The sequence below is a fragment of the Panthera uncia genome, chromosome B1 (genome assembly GCF_023721935.1).
Source record: "Panthera uncia isolate 11264 chromosome B1, Puncia_PCG_1.0, whole genome shotgun sequence".
Taxonomy (NCBI): Eukaryota; Metazoa; Chordata; class Mammalia; order Carnivora; family Felidae; genus Panthera; species Panthera uncia.
In genome coordinates, this window is record NC_064811.1 from 131,538,915 (window position 1) to 131,556,890 (window position 17,976).

At 36.0% G+C, this 17,976-nt stretch overlaps 1 protein-coding gene across 2 annotated transcripts in view; it reads left to right on the forward strand.

Moving 5' to 3' along the window:
* Window positions 1–15,275, forward strand: part of GLRB (glycine receptor beta) — a 99,280-nt gene extending 84,005 nt beyond the window's left edge. For both annotated transcript variants that reach the window (XM_049631220.1, XM_049631219.1), the window contains exons 9-10: window positions 306–604; window positions 13,606–15,275. In XM_049631220.1, coding sequence (XP_049487177.1) covers window positions 306–604; window positions 13,606–13,902 — 596 coding nt within the window. In that variant the 3' untranslated portion in view covers window positions 13,903–15,275. The remainder of the gene's footprint in view (window positions 1–305; window positions 605–13,605) is intronic.
* The last annotated feature ends 2,701 nt before the right edge of the window (window positions 15,276–17,976 follow it).

A 17,976-nucleotide genomic window follows, 5' to 3' on the forward strand; every position in this document is an offset into this window, starting at 1 on the left:
CTCCGAGATACTACAAAATAGTTTCAGACATCTTTAATATTTAAACCAGATCTAAATTGTGTTTTTACACGTTGGCTTAAATTTCTATTTACTTTTAAATATTGAATGTTTACAAACATCTCCAACTACATTAAATAATACTTACATGAAAAGTATGTCAATATTATTTTTTCTACTCTTTGAGCTTGAAAGAGATCTGATGAGCATTGGGAGTTAACTGCAGAGGGATATCATCAAAAAGTAATGTTTGCAGAACATTTCACAGGGGTAAGAAGCAACTTTAACTGCTATTTCTATTTCTGTAGGTATCTTCTCAGTACTCAGCTTGGCCTCTGAGTGCACAACCCTTGCTGCTGAACTTCCCAAAGTATCCTACGTGAAGGCCCTTGATGTGTGGCTCATTGCTTGTCTTCTCTTTGGGTTTGCTTCTCTGGTGGAGTATGCTGTCGTGCAGGTGATGTTGAATAACCCCAAACGAGTCGAAGCAGAGAAAGCCAGAATTGCAAAGGCTGAGCAGGCAGATGGAAAAGGTGGAAATGTAAATGCTGCTAAAAAGAATACTGTGAATGGTACAGGGACTCCTGTTCACATTAGCACTTTGCAGGTAAGAATGACACTGGCGAAAGTATTTCCCCCATCCGCTCTGCAGTTCAGGAGAAAGGTACTTTTCTGTGGGTGTGAAGCTTTGATAGAATTGGTGCTCCCTCATTCTTCTCTCACAGATAAAAAGGAACTGAAACACATCGAACCTTTTTGTAAGAGAAATAAAAAATACTTAGGTCAAATACTAATTAATAAAAAGAAATCAACACCTTATCAACTTTCTAGAAGACTTTCCATGGAGTTTAATGAGACGTTTCTTCTTTGATGGGTACCATTGACTGTGGAGATATTGTCAAAGCTACAGACCCTCCTGTTCTTTCTCACCTGATAAGCCTCAAAGGCCAGAGGATTACTGGAAGCACTGACCTTTTGCCCACTTGGTAGATTTAGGGTAGCCCATGCTCTTGATAAAACCCCTTTCCTGTTCCCTATCAAGTTAGAGAGTTCCACACAGAATATGGCCGGCAGGCTACTTACTTACGGGATGCCTGGCCCATGGGAAAACTGTACCGTAGTCAGGGATCTGTCCAGCCCAGTGGTGAGTACTTGCAGCAGAATTGGACCTTGCCTTGTCACTTGATCATTGGTCTAAGAGTAATGGTCAGTGCCTTTAGATTCTGATAAATTCTGAATCAACAGGCTGTTTCATGAATTTAGGATAGGTTTCTACTTACCCCAAAGCTCCCCTGATTGATACCTTCTGTTTGGGATGGCCAGTAAACCAGGAGGCTATTGCCATTGAGCTTATTAGCCTGGTACATTCCACAGGAGACTAATAGGTTCACACCATCTTACAACCTTGAAAATCTTGCCTTCTCTGCCTATGTTTTGGCCCAATATTACTCTTTCAGTTTGTTATCTACCATCACACCCCTTACCTAGAATGTTAGACAAGTATGCCAGGTGCATATTTGTAGATATGAAAAGTAAACTATTTTTGTGGTGCTGCCTGAAGCTATATTTTTTAGAAAATTTTAATTTCTTGTAAAGTCATTAAACTCATTTTCTGCATCTACAGCCAAGTCTCTGTAGTGTTAGTTGCTACCTTGTGGGAGGGTTTTTAAGGACTTATGATTCTTTCATACCCTAACTCTCTTTATGATAAATAAAGCTAAACTGTTTGTTAATAAAGAACGATCATGACCTTAGAGAAGTCATACATTTGACATATCTTTTTCCATCCTTTTCCATCCAGTATGTCTAAATCATTATGTTTGAAGTGAGTTTCTGGTCGACAACATATATAGTTGATTTATGACTTTGAACCGCTCCACCACTCTCATGTTTTAATTGGTATGTTTAGATGATATCATTTAATCTAAGTAGTGATATGTTAGGGCTTCAGTCTATTGTTTTATGTTTTCTTTTCTGCTTATCCCATTTTTTATCTCCCTCTTTTCTGTTTCTTGCTTTCATGAAGGTTACTTTAAACATTTTCGAGAATGACATTTTGTGAGTTTTCTATATTGTGTTTGAAAGTTGTCTCTTTATCCATCTTGTTTAGTGATTGTCCTAGGTACTAATTATATGTACATAACTTATCAAAGTCTGCTGGTGTCATTATTTTACCAGTTTGTGTGATGTGTAAAAATATCACATCCTTTAATGTCACTTTAACTTTCTATTTATGATAGACTTGTAAATATTTCTGAGAATCTAATTAGAAAGCATTCTACTTTTTATTTCACCATTGAATATACTTTAGGAAACTGCAAGGGAGAAGGAAAGCTTATTGCATTTATGCATATTTTTGCTCACCATGTTCTTTCGTTTACTCTGATATGTCTTTCATTGTTTACTTATAGAGAATTTCCTTTATTCAATATTTTGGGAAGCACTGCTGGTAACAAATTCAGGTAGCATTCCTTCATCTGAGAAAATCTTGATTTCCCCTTTATTTCTGAAGGATATTTTCAATGGGTATAAGATTCTAGGTTGACAATTCTTTTCTTTTAGCATGTAAAAATTATTGTGCCTCCTCCCTCCGTCTGGCTTCCATGGCTCCTGATGAGAACTCCTCTTCATTCATATCGGTTTTCCCCTGAGGGTAAACTCATTTTTGTCTGGCTGCATTCAAGACTTCTTTTCGTCTTTATTATCCTTAAAGTCTGTGTTTTGGTAGGGATTTGTTTGGGTTTATCCTGTTTGGGATTTATTCAGGTTATTTAAAAATGTAGGCTTATGTTTCTTGTCAAATTTGCAGTTTTTGACTGTTATTTTTTTGAGTACCCTTTTCAGACCCACCTTCTTTCTCCCGTCTTTCTGAGCCTCTGATGACGCAACTGTTAAATCCTTTGTTATAGTCCCACAGATCCCTGAGACTCTCTTCATTTTGTCTAGTCAATTTTTTTCGGTTTTGTTCAGATTGGATAATTTCTTTGGTTATATCTTTTAATTCAATGATTCTTTTTTCTGCCCCTTCGATTTTTTCTGATGAGCTTATCCACTGAGATTTATATTTTGCTGAATGTGTTTTTCAGTTACAAAATTTCCATTTGGACTTTCTTTTTGCTGAGATTTTGTATTTCTTTGCTCAGGCTTTCTATTTGTCAGTGCTTTCAAACAAATGTTCATAATACCTGATTGAAATATTTTTTTTTTTATCATCCATGTTTTAGAACCTCTCTCAGATGATTCTAACACATTTTTCATTTCGGTGTTGTTATCTACAGACTCTATTTTTTAAAAAATTCAGTTTGAGATCTTCTCCAGTTCTTTGCATGATGAATGGTTTTCTGTTGAAACCTGGACATTTTCATAGTTTGTTATGGACTCTGAATCTTATTGAAACTTTCTGTGTTAGATGGCTTTCTCTGGCCCTGTCCTGCTGGGAAAAGGAAGGGTGCTGCTTCAGGACTTCAGTGGAAGTAGAAGTCCAGGGCTTGACACAATGTAGCTGGGGGCTCTTTATTATTTCAGGGTGGGACTGCTAGTTTTTAATTACCCATGTGGTCTCCACTGATACACAGTGTGTGTGTGTGGGGGGGTGCCCTCATTACCACTTTGTGGTGATTCCTGCCCCTCAGCTAGGGCTCCTATGACATCACCTCCAGTGTGGAAGAGAAGAAGCGGTCTGTTTCTGCTGGGTAGGGGTGGAAGTCCATGCTGCCTGCACGGTCTCCTCTGATGCAATGGAGGAAGCAGGGCCTTGTTAGTGGTCTATGGAGATGGGAGTCCTCTCTCCTTAATGGGTCTTCTCTGATACCACTGTGGTGGGAGTGTTGGGCACCTTGTTACAGCCTCTAAAGGTGGAAGACTCAGCTCCCCACTCAACCTTTGCTGGCGTGTGTGGGGATGGGGTCACTTTTTTGTGTGTGGTGTTTGACTGGACTAGAAAGAACATTGTCTAAAAGTTTTTTGTCTTGGGGCGCATGGGTGGCTCAGTTGGTTGAGCGTCCGACTCTTGATTTCGGCTCAGGTCGTGATCCCAGGGTCATGGAATCAAGCCCCATGTTGGACTCTGTCCTGAGTGTGAAGCCTGCTTGAGATTCTCTCTCTCTACCTCTGCCCTTCTCCCTGGCATTCTCTCTTTCTAAAATTAAAAAAAAAATAAACAAATAAAAATTAAAAAATAAAGTTTTTGTCTTGCTAAGCTACTCTTTTCTTTGTCCTTTGGATAGAGAAATTAGACTTTTATTGGAGCTATTTTTATCTGTACCAATTTCATTTTGAATTTCAGCTCCTTCAGCTTCAAATCTGGGATATATGAGGCAAAAAGGACACTCAACACCGTGTTGTTCCATGCGTCTGAAGGTCCACAACTGGAGAATGGTTGTTTCTCCACTGTTCACAGTCTTCTTAGGTTTGTTTTATATAATGTCCAGTATATGTCTACTATATCTTCCCGGGAGCAGAGTTCCCCAATACTCTTTTCAAGTCTCCCAGCATCCTCACTGAACCTGTAGCCTGGCTGCCACACCCTAGTGATTAGGCATGTCACTGAGCTACTCTTAACACTTCAGTTATGTGACAGCTGCTCTACATATCGGACTGTTTCAGACTTACTGCATTCCTGCACCAGGAACACACCTTTTCAGAGAAATATTGGTTCTTTCCCCCAGTATTTTACTTTACTTTCTGTTATGACCCAAACCACCAAATAGTACCTTGGAAGAGCTCATGGCTGGTTAAGGGTGCTTCAGAACATAAAAAAAAAAACAAAACAAAAAAAAAAAAAAAACAAAACTGGTATTTGAAGCATGCTAGCTCCTTGTGAGGAACTTTGCTTTTCCTTCTAAACATACTTATTTCCCCATTCCAGAAATGGAAGGAAGAATACTTGAGCCCCCTTTTTTATATGGACATGTCACTATATGGACTCCTTAAATATGTGGCCCTAGCTATCAGTCCCCCAATGTATATCTCCTAGTCTTTTACCACTTTCTCATTTTTCCTACCTACTAATCCCCCTACCTACTAACTTGAACTCTGGTTAAGTGATCTAGAGAAGAAAACAAAGACGTTCTATGGAATGGGTGCTTGATTTTCAGTAGTGCCACAATCAGCTCCATTTTATGGTATGTCACGGGGTCTGGATGATTGCAGAAATTATCTAGTAATAGGGAACACCAATGTGCAAGGAATTTGGAATCTTAACATATTCGATGCAGTGGGATTGATACTAGAGATTCATTGGAAGCAGATTTTCAGAGTACTATAGAACATATCAAAATTATTTGTGAAAATAGATACAAAGGATAAATAGGATCTAGAACATTAGACTGAATTATTTATTTTTTATCAAAGAATAATTGCTACACAATATTGAATTAGTTTCATATGTACAACATAATGATTTGATACTTATATACACTAGGAAATGTTCAGTGCAGTAAGATTTGTCACCATCTCTCACCTTACAAAATTGTTACAAAGTTATTGACTTTATTCCCTATGCTGAAATTTACCTGTTGTGTCTCACTTATTTTTATAAATAGAATATTGTATCTTTTAATTCCTTTTACCTATTTCATCCATCCTCCTGCCCCCCTCCTCCAACAACCATCAGTTTGTTCTCTGTATCTATGAGTCTGTTTGTTTCGTTTTGTTTGCTTGTTTGTTTTGCTTTTAACTCCAAATATAAGTGAAACCATGCAGTATTTACCTTTTACTGACTTATTTCACTTAGCATAATACTCTCTAGGTCCCCCCATGTGGTCACAAATGACAAGATTTCATTCTTTCTTGTGGTTGAGTAATACTCCATTGTATGTATTTACCACATCTTCTTTATCCATTCATCTATCAGTGGACGCCTAGGTGCTTCTATACCTTGGCTATTGTAAATAATGCTGCAATAAACATTGGGGTACATATGTCTTTTTGAATTAGTGTTTTCATTTTCTTCAGATAAATACTCAGGAGCAGAATTGCAGGATCAAATGGTGGCTCTCTTTTTAATTTTTTTCGGGAACCTCCACACTACTTTCCAGTTTACATTTCCACCAATAGTGCACAAGGATTGCCTTCTGTGTACATCCTCACCAACACTTGTTGCTTATTATCTTTTTGATAGTAGCCATTCTGACTGATGTTGTATGATAACTCATTGTGGTTTTGATTTGAATTTTCCTGATTGTTAGTGATGTGGAGCATCTTTTCATGTGCCTGCTGATTATCTGCATATATTCTTTGGAAAAGTATCTATTCAGGTCATCTGCCCAGTTTTTAACTGGATTGTTTTATTTTGTTTTATTTTGTTTTTGATAGTGAGTTATATGAGTTCTAATGTGAATGTTAGCACATTTGATATTGTCCCAAAGATCCCTTAAATTATCCTACGTTTTAAAATCCTTTTTTCTTTTTGTGTTCAGTTTGGGTTATTTTCACTATCTTGTCCTCTAGATTGTTGATCTATTATTCTATATCATATAATCTGCTGTTTATTCCCTCTGATGTATTTATCATTTCTGTTATTGCATTCTTCAGCCCTGGTTGGTACTTTCTTATATTTTCCAGCTTTGTTAAAGTTCTCACCGTGTTCATCCTTTCTTCTCCTGAGTTTGATAGGCATTTTTATGACCATTACTATGAACTCTTTATCAAGTAGATTGCTTTGCTCCATTCATTTAGTTCTTTTTCTGAGGTTTTGTCTTGTTCTTTTATTTAGAACATATTCCTCTGTCTCTTCATTTACCTGACTTTCTCTATATGTATTGGGTAGTTCAGCTCCTTTTCCTGGTCTTGAAGGAGTAGCTTTATGTAGAAGTTGTCTTTGGGGCCCAGAAGTGCAATTCCCCTTGGTCTCCAGAACAAGGTTGCTCCAGGAATGTCCCCTGTGTAGTCTGTGTGCACTCTCCTGTTGTGGTGGGGAAATGACTGCTGTGGGTACATGATAGGTGGGAGTGGCCCTGGACCAGCTGGCTGCGATGCCTGGCTGTCACTGCTGCAGATGCACTGGTGGGTAGGGTTATTATGCTGTTGGCTGTAAGGCCTAGACAAGGCCCAGGCTTGTTTGACACTCTTGGTGGATCATGCCCTCTGACATTAGCAGTCTAGAGGGAAAATCCAAAATGGTGCTCCCCAGTGCCAAAATCAGCATGGCAGAACAAGATAGTAAAAATGGCTGCCTCCAGTGTCTCAGTTCCTGGGGAGAGAGAGGCCCAGCTTTCTCTTGCCTCTCTAGTGGGTGCATTAGTAAGGAGGCCTCCTTCACCTATAGATATGCACTTTTTGATTGTGTTTCTTTCACTGCTTTCCATGTCAAGTGAGCCAGCACGTGAGCTTTTTAAAAGTGGGTTATTCTGTCACTACAGTTTCATAGTTCTCCTGGATATGTTCCTTGTAAGTTTTCAGAGTTGGGTATTTTGGGGGTTCCTCTCTCCTGTGCAGAATCTAAGGGGTAATGTGCCTTACATGGAGCTCAAATCTTTCACTCCTCAGGGTAAATAAATCTCTGTATCTTTGAGATTCCTCTGATCGATGGAGTGCTGCATCTCAGGTGTGTTTTTATCCTTAGCGAGACAGTGTCTCTGCCTCTTCAACCCATTTTGTTGTTCCTTGTTGCAGAGGCTCTGTTCATCCAGCTTCTCAATCCCCTTCATTGCACTGCTTTCCATGTCACATGAGTCAGCACCTAAGCTTCTCAATCCAGTTTCTCAATCCCCTTCAGAGGGAATTATTTCATATGCAGTTATGGATTTGTTATGTCCATGGGAGGGGTGAGTTCAGGATCTTCTATGCCATCTTGAACTCTGCCCCAGAATTATATTATTTAAACTTTAGCCTTCAGGCATTAAAATAATTTCCCAATGAAGAAAACTTCATCATATTTAAGAACTTCTGTATTTCAATTCTCTATGTTTGTGTTGCTAATAGAAACACACGTGTCTTAATTCTGAACCTGCTACATTCTGCTACAGAAGTTATAGAGTGATGCTTAGGGAGTTTAAAAGTTGACCAGAAATTTTAATCTCCAGAAATAAATGTAAATTACTCTCATTGCTTACAGGCCAAATGCAATTTCTTTTTTAAAAAAATTTAATGTTTATTTAGATGAGAGAGAGAGAGAGAGAGAGAGAGAGTCCAAATGGGGGCAGGGACAGAGAGAGAGGGAGATAGGATCTGAAGCAGGCTGCAGGCTCTGAGCTGTCAGCACAGAGCCCAATGCAGGGCTTAAACCCATGAACCGTGAGATCATGACCTGAGCCTAAGTTGGACGCTTAACCAACTGAGCCACCCAGGCGCCCCCAAATGAACATTGGACCTATGTAGTATTTGTACCCTGAGAAAGATTTCAGAACGTGAATGCATCCGAAAATAGCTTAGCTTTATATATATATACATATATATATATATACATATATATATATATACGTATATACGTATATATATATATATGTATATCAAGCTTTATCAAGCTTACACATTTGCTTGATAAAGCTTACACATTTGCTCTAAGTTTGATATCTATATATATCAAACTTAGAGCAAATGTGTAAGCTTGATAAATTCAGTAAGATTGTTACACATTGACACATAAAAGTATGTAAAAAAAGAAATTAAAAAATTGTTTCTTTTTTCATTGATGGTTTTCCTGTGAAAAATATAGTTTTTGGCTTCAAAATGCATCTGTTCCAGTGTATTTTGCTTTCAAATCACAAACTTTTGCTAAGTAATTTCAATGAAATTGTTAGCAAAACCCAACGTCGGCTGCTTGCCACTGGAAAGGTAATACTTAAAAGACAGGTGCTGGCCGGAAAGGAAAGATTCGTTTATTTAGGAGTCTGGCAACCTGGGGAGACAGCGGATTGGTGTCCAAGGACCATCTCCGAGGTTCCAGGTTAAGGAGCAGGGTTTTTAAAGGGGAATTCAGGGTAGGAGATTACATATATGTTGATGAAAAGGGCAGGGAAACTTATGACTATTCATGAGGAAAGGTGGAATACACACATTGAGCAAACATACATGCAGCATCCATCCCGTGTTCACTTTGGGGTGGGGACTTAACACCAGAGGAGGAAAAATTCAGCTCCTGGCGTCAGTCAGGAGGTTATTTTACGCCAAGGACAAGGGGCTATGGGCATATTCCAAGAGCTGGTATAAACTCGAATGGGGTCTTAGGCTCATTATCTGTTAAGGAATGCAGGGCTTTGCTTGTTCATAGGCTGGAACTGTATCAGTTGACCTTGAGTTCAAGCCTCTGTAGAAACAGCTAGTGGATTTGTTAGTGGGGTCTGAAAAGACACAATAGCTGATTAGGGAGAAACAATTCTCTAAAAAACAACCTTTAAACTTTCTGCTGGTTTCAATCTCATTAACACTGTGGGGCATGGTTTCAAAATGATATGTCATTTATTTTTAGACAGCATAGGAATAGTAATTGGAAGCACGGTGAAATTTGGATTATAGGAAATTTTTGATGCTGATATTTAAAATAATACTGTCCTTGCTAAGAAAAGGGATGATATAAAAAAATGTAAGAGCAATGATAGTTTAATCTAGCTTTTAACGTGTTTTTATAATTTTAGCTGCATACATAAATCTGTCATCATACATACATAATTTTCCAGGTAAATTTAGGACTTCCTCAACCATTACAATATTTTGTTTACTAATTTGTTTGTTCACTCACACATTTCTTTCTTTTAATTCAGCAAAAACAGTGAGGACCTACTGTTGTTAATAACATCCTATTCTCAATGCCTAGTGTGTGCCGTGTACCATTCACAAGAAAGTTGTGAATGAAAGACAAAAATAGTATCTTTGCTTTTGGATTTGATTGAATTAAAAATAAAATCTACTGTTCATGCTTCAATGGGATAGTTGTTTCTTATGGTAATGTTAAATTTTTAAAAATAAGGAATGACTTAAATTTAGTAAAATATATAGAGATTATTCCCTTCTGAACGTGTTTTCATCAACTGCAGAAAGTATCTTTATCACCACGAAATCATGCGTAAGTCTTCTGGTCAAGGAATATTGCATAAGGTTATTTGCCTTTAAATGTGTGACTCAAACTGAAAAGGACAACAAAGAAAATCTTAAAGGCTTCAGTTTGAAACATTAGTAAGTTATTCTCTGCATCATTTTTTTTTTTATTCCTGACAGTTTCATTATCATTTTTGCTACCTCATTTTTGCTACCAGTGATTTTCAAAAGTGACAAGTTTATATGATGAAATTAAAACACATATTTATCTGAGAAAAATTGAGAAATTTTAGATTGGGGATTAATATAACTAAGATCACTTTTAATAATGCGTTATGTAGGGTTAGTATCTCATTTATAAGGAGTTTATTGAATCTCTCTTCATGTGACATTATAATTGCTTAAAACATTTTAATAAATTTGTACTTTTATGTACATATTAGATATGATAATTATGTGTGGAGAGTATTAACTAAATAAAAAGTTATGTTTGTATAAAATCTCTGATGAATGGAAAAAGGGGAGAGCAGCCAACTTGTTAATGAATCATGACTTATTTAAGGAATCTGAGGACTTCTTATTTCTTTCTCAGTTGTGTCACATAATTAAAAAATATTTCTGTAGAAGAGGTTCTTTCCATCAGTACGTGCACACACACACACACACACACACACCCCTACTCTTTTCAAATAGAAGAATCTTCAACTATGTTTCTAAAAGAGGTTTTAATAAATAAAATGATTGAAGATTTAGTATAACCAAATTGAAGCCCTTTGGAGTACTTTTCTATTTTATTATTTTAACATTGAATAAATTATTCTTCTCTTACTGACAAGTTTACTGTATTTAAATAAACTCTCTGAATAAATATAACATCCTGTGTCACATTTTGAATAAACTGTGTAGGTAAAATTTTAAAATTATTCAAATTGCTAGCAGAATCTAAGAATATGTTTATGTAAATAAAACAGATTAGAAAATGTGAAGCATTTATGTGTGACTTAGGTTATAATATCATATAAATTTGATTACTTGTTTAGTTATTTATAGATACTAAAACTATACTTATAGCTATGTAGGTGTGTATAAAATATGACTTAAAGCAAATGTATTTCTCATGTAAATATGCATCTCTTTCTTTGTGAAAAAGTAAAATCACCAAGAAGAAACATGCTTCTTAAGTCTATTGGCAGAAGCCAGAAATACTCCTTTGTTTTGATAAGTGGATTCTAAAGCACAGTTAGTGAATCTAAAACTTTAGATTTCTTAGAGAATTCTCAAGGGAGAAAGACTGGGATATCTACAGAGTCCCAGATTTTGCAGATTACTCTGAGAGTCTGAGGATAGTGCACAGATTTGATATGTAGAGCCTGTTCTCAACCTCTGTTCCAGTGAAGGTAGTCATTTTACTCTTTACAAAAGTTCACTGGTACATACTGAGACCGACTCCTCAGATAGCACTGGAAAATTTGAGCTTTAAGTGCGGGCTTCCTTCTGGCACACTTACACGGAAAGTGTGTGAATGTGAATATGATGAGTCTGTGTATGTGCATGAGTCTGTCATGGTGGTGGAGCTTAAATGACAAACCGCTTGCTGAAAATGGCCTTTTGAAATTTCCAATTGGGAAATTTAAGTGGAAGGTCTAAAGGTAAATTTTATATATATAAAGTCTATTTTCTATCATATATAATCATTATATTCATAATTCATAATATTCACATATATAATACTCATGTACAGTCAAATATTTATAATAGTCAAATAAATATATTCATGAATTTTATATATATATATATATATACATATATATATATATATGATTTCCCAAAGTCCTATTTAAATAATTTAGATTTTAGTTGCTACCTTTACTGTCTTTCTCATTCACCAGCCCCTCTTTTTTGCCAGATATTGTCATAGACACAGTGCATAAATTGATATGGACTAGACACTAGACCTGTGGTTGCTCCGTCAAAACCAGATACCTCATCAAGACACAATTACTCTTCTAAGCTCAGCTGAGATCTCACAATTGGCAAATTGTAAGGGCACATTAGAAAAGCGGTGGGGATCCTGTTTCTTAAGGTTGGCTGCTGGTAGCTAAAACAAAGTCCCATCAAAGCAGGATGGAAATGTGTTTCCATTTGGGCTATTTAATAACAAACATTCTCTAAATATGTTAATATATTGGCACTCCATATCTTTTCTTTCTTGTGTATTTTTGTATAATTATGTTTATATAAACGTATTTTTTAAAAATTCTTACTCAATGGGATTGTACAAATATCTATGTGGTATAAAGTATATAATGATCAAGCTAACACTTGCATACCAGCTGAAAAAATAACATTACCAATACATGTTCATAATTGAAAAAAAAAATGGAAATAACCTACATGTATAATGACAGGAGATGCATAAACACATTTTGGCTTTTCCACTCAGTGTATCTTAATTATGTGTGCTATCCACCTCTAGACACTGCCATCTGGCTCTGGCCCAGAAAATATGTCTCAGTGTTTGTTCAGATAAAGGATAAGGTCCTGCTACCTGAAGTACTTCTAGGAAATAATGTGTTTTACTTCTTAGAGTAAGCATAACTTTTACCCAGCCATAACTTAGGGTAAGTAGAATCCATATGTATTATACTAACAAAGCAAAAACTATAGTATACCGACAGTATATATAATGACATAGTTTCCTTTTGCAGTCAAATCAGTAAATATCGATAATGGAGATCCCAAAGGTGAAGCATAGAACTCAGGAGTAAGAACAGTAGGAAATTAAGCAGTAGAGTCAAAAGCTGGCCCTTCTGTGGCCTTTTGTAATATCAGGGCTATCCTAGACACTGGGGTTAGCCTACACCTCTGTTTTTTCTAAGAGCATTTCTGATTGCTAGAGTTCAGTGTAAAATAATTGTTATGTATGTCATGGGGAATGAATTCAGATTTAATAATTCAGAGACCATCAACTGAATAATCTCTATGGCTTATGATCTGGCTGAAATACACACAATTTCTTTAGATTCTCTGAGTGTGGTTGGCTCTTCAAATTTAGTCAACAAATTAAGAATGGATGCCTTTCACCAGTAAATCTTTGGTTCATGGTAATTGTGACCATCTTTTAGATCTTGTTTGTGAGTGTGGTTTGGAGACAGAGTCTGTCTCATTGAGGAGATAAATGCCTCAGTCATTTATAAACCACCGTCTTTGGAAATAGAATCCATGGGGAAGTCAAAGGTTAGAAATACCAGAAGATTCCGTAATCCACATATTGTGGTAATGTGGTCTGTGTTATGGTTAAATATTGGATTTTTATTCATTGGTATTTCAGCTGAGAACTCTCACAAGCCTGGGAGCGCCTGAGATAAATGTTGGTTTGCGCTTTGATCCTTTGACATAAAATAACCTGTCAAAAGTTTATTCCATGACATAAGCCTTGTTATATGGGCAACATTTTCAAGCCCTAAATGTTCAGGTAACCCGATGGTCTAATCAGTTGCTATTAAATTGTTTTGCCAAACAGAGATAATAGTCAACTGATTAGACCATCAGATTTTTTAAATATCCTTTTGAAGAGATGTTTTATGAATAGAAAAAAATTAAATATACCCTGTCCTTAATTTTTATTCTCAGGTTGGAGAGACAAGATGCAAAAAGGTTTGCACCTCTAAGTCTGACCTGAGGTCTAATGACTTCAGCATTGTTGGAAGCTTACCAAGAGATTTTGAATTATCCAATTATGACTGCTATGGAAAACCTATTGAAGTCAACAATGGGCTTGGGAAATCTCAGGCAAAGAACAACAAGAAGCCGCCCCCTGCCAAACCTGTTATTCCAACAGCAGCTAAGCGAATTGATCTTTACGCAAGAGCATTGTTTCCTTTCTGCTTCTTGTTCTTCAATGTTATATATTGGTCTATATATTTATGATAAATCTTTTTCATTTGTGTAAAATAAAATCCCATGTCATTGTGACCAACCTCATTCATAAATGCCAGTCTGAAAAATTTTGCATTTTCATAGCAATATATTGCATTTTGGATGCCATGTGATTGTAATAAAAATGTGGCACCTAACTTTTGAATGGCAGCATGATCTTGTTACGTCTGTGCTCTACTGATGATGTATATATGTATAGCAAACATACTGCTTTAGGAATAAATGAAGGATAAGCATACTCCATACAATAAAATCTAAACCGTTCTCTTCGGTTAGTGTAAATTGCAAATATTTCACATAATTCTGATAATAAAATGATGTGCACGCTGGATCCTGTTATGATGACCACTCTAATGTATGTAGTATTTCAAATTTCCTTCCTTGTAACTTTCAGAGAAAGCCATCGTATTCTTGTATAATTTTAGATGGTACTATCACAGATTAAGCAAAAATTATATTACATATTGTTTAAACTTTGTAAGTAGAAATATATTAACTATAATTATGTGGGCTCTGTGGAGAAATAAAGTTCAAAAAGTTACTAGTTTGTAAAATCAGCTCATTTTAAAGTGTGTCTGTGTTGTCAAAATGCCAGGTTATGAAACACGGTAAGCATTTTTGAAACAAAGGGACATCTGGATTTACATAAATTCATACTGAATTCTGGCTTCTGATAAAAATAAAGGATAGATACATTGATTAAATGTTTCTGACAAAAGAAATTCTATTTAATCCATCTTAAAGCCTAAATATATTTTCATGGATTTCATTTTATTGATATAGAATATACAAAATCATTGTGCCTTAAAGAGTCATAAATATTTTAAATTGGAATATAATAATGGATATATGATTCCACATAATTTTTAAGAAACCAAAAGGAAAATACCCTATTATTAGAAGTAACGAGTTTGGAAAAAAAAAAATCTTTGAAGGATTTTAGCTTCTTTATTTTATTAAAATGCTTACATATTTTAAAGTAAAACTAAATTTTTTTTAATTCATTTCTTTTTTATTTGAATAATTTCGGATTTGTTATAAAACATTTAAAGATTAAGTATATAATGTCTTTGTCTATGTTAGGCCTTCTAGTTGTATTTTTGTTCTTGCTACAAGTCTAGATTACTTATTTACTTTGATCTTCAGTTTGAAAGTAGGCAATTTCTGGTCTGTAAGTGTCCTATATCCTAGTGGTATCAACCCAATGTACCTTTTTATTTCTCCATTGTTGAAATTGGAATTATCAGTAATTCATATAACACAAACATAAGACCAAATAAGTATATTTACATTATTTGGAGAGTTCTGTCGCAGATGAGAGTTTATATGGTTAATTCAACAATAAAGTGTGTTTAAATATTGTTTATGCAAATTGCTATGTGTCATTCAATGCTATTTTATTAAAGACTTTAACTTTTAAAAGATTTTCACCGATTACCAAATTTTTAAAAAATAAGATGTAATCTAATCCTCTGTAGAACTTCAGCACCCCCTAGTTGCAAAAGCTCAGCCATCTGAATAGTTTTAAAATGCCACAAGTAACCCTACTGATGGACTTCAATATCCTGCAAGGACCCAAGGCAGTAACATTTTAATGGAACCAACGTAGGAAGAAAATGCCTTGAGTAAGACTTAAACCATTTACAACTTTTATTTATGAAAATGGCATTTGCTTATAATACATTTTTTATATTTCTGCAAATTTCACTCATATTCAGAAGTTTGATTTAGATATAGAGTTTTAAGTGGGAAATGTACCAAATGGAAGACAGGTTTCATTATACAAGAATTTATTTATTGAAAATAATGTGAATGAATTCCTTTCTGTAATATTTTAGCCCCCTAAGATCAATTTTAATACCAAACTAAATACATAGCCATCTAAGGATTAAGTGTGTATGTAGAACTTCAAGTGGGACATTAGACAGTGATCATAACAATGAAGTCCAATTAGTGTCCACTTAACAGTTGTTCTATAATTATTATCTCAAGGACTTAGTCGCTTAACCCCAGGGTAGTTCTGGTCTGTGTCTTTAAATATTATGTCTTTCTAGGAGACTTGCAGTGTATTTACCTGTATCTCAGTATCTCAGATCCACTGTCTCCAAAATAAAAAATTATATTGTCCTCACAATCAGTAGGTTCTCTCATTCCCTTATTCCTGTTAAAGCCGTCCCTGTTGTAGTCAGCCATATTAAATCTTCTTTCCTTCTCTCACTCTACACCCGTTCAAGTACCGAGGCATATAGATTCTCCCTCTCACACCTACCACTTCCTCCTTTCTGTTTCTGCTGACACAACCCTAATTCACTTGCCCTTTCCCATTCCTTATCAGACTGTTACAGCAGACTCGCTCCACTAGAACCCAGCTTATTATTATTATTTTCATCAGGTAGGCTTCACACCCAATGTGGGGCTTGAACTCACGATCCTGAGCTCAAGAGTCACATGCTCCACTGACTGAGCCATCCAAGCACCTCAAATCAGCTTATTTTTGTACTGTGTGATACTCATTTTTTTTTAATTACCCAAGTAAGACGTGAATACCTTGATGTATTAGAAACCAAGATGTATTTTGAGTAAGCACTCAAAGTTGCTGTCATGGCAGCTGCTCTCCAAGCTCTTTTCTCTTTTCCCCAGAGGTCACCACCTTAGGCATCTGCCTTAGGCATTTACAACTCTATCCGTTTTTTTAAATCAAATTTTTAATTAAAAATTTTTTTAACATTTATTTATTTTTGAGAGAGACACAGAGCCAAAGCATGAGTGGGTGAGGGGCAGAGAGAGAGGGAGACACAGAATCCAAAGCAGGCTCCAGGCCCTGAGCTGTCAGCACAGAACCTAATGTGGGCCTTGAATCCACGAACCCCAAGATCATGACCTGAGCCAAAGTTGGACCCTTAAATGACTGAGCCACCCAGGCACCCTTATCCAGTTGTGTTTTTTAAATGTTTATTTATTTATTTTTGAGAGAGAGAGAGCACAAGTCAAGGAGGGATACAGAGAGAGAGGGAGACACAGATTCCAAAGCAGGCTCCAGACTCTGAGCTGTCAGCCCAGAGCCTGATGTGGGGTTCAAACCCATGAACCGTAAGATCATGACCTGAGCCAATGTTGGGCACTTAACCGACTAAGCCACCCAGGTGCCCCCCCATCCAATTTTTAAATATGAAAGATAATTTAATGTAATGGGATTTAACATAAAGGGGATTTTACCATATGTTTTGTTTTGCAATTAGCTTAGTTTTTGTTTAATATGTCTTGGAGATCTTTCTTTGTGAGGATATATTGGACATTCATAGGTCTATCTTCTGTCTCCTATTATTTTATAGCATGAATATGCCTGGACGTAGCTTCCTCTTAAACAGAAATTTGTGCACATATGAGTATTCTTCCATGAGACAAATGCCAGAAGTGAAGTTACTGAGTTGAAAGATGTATACATTTTAGATTTGGGGAGTTCTCCCAGATTTCCCTCCTAAAAGCTACAAATGTAGCTTTTCATCATGATAAACTCTCACAACCTAGTCATCTCTTAACCTATTTTATGTCATTGACATATTACTTTTATAGCTCTTTTGAAATTGTTTCAGACTTTTAGAAAGCTTGCAAAAATATTCCAAAGAATTCCTGTCTACCATTTATCCAGTTTCCTCAAATGTGAATATTTTATCATATTTGCTTTATTCCCCACTACTGTGTGTGTGCGCGCATGTGTGCGTGTGTGTGTGTAAGTGTGTGTGTGTGAGTGCGTGTGTGTGTCCTTGAGACTTTTTTTTTCTGAAACATTTAAAATAAAGTTGCATAAAGATATGATGATGTCCCTTTACCTCTACAAACTTCAGTGTACGTTTCCTAAACGAGAACTTGGTACCACCATAATGCCAAGTATCCATATCAAGAAATTAACATTAATAAAATGCTATATTCTAGAGACTTTATTCCAATTTGCCAATTGCCCCACCATGTTCGGAGGGAGTGTTCAAGATCCAATCCAGTTTCATATATTTCACTTAATTATCATGACGTTAAGTTCTGTAAAATAAAACTGTGATCGTGGCATCT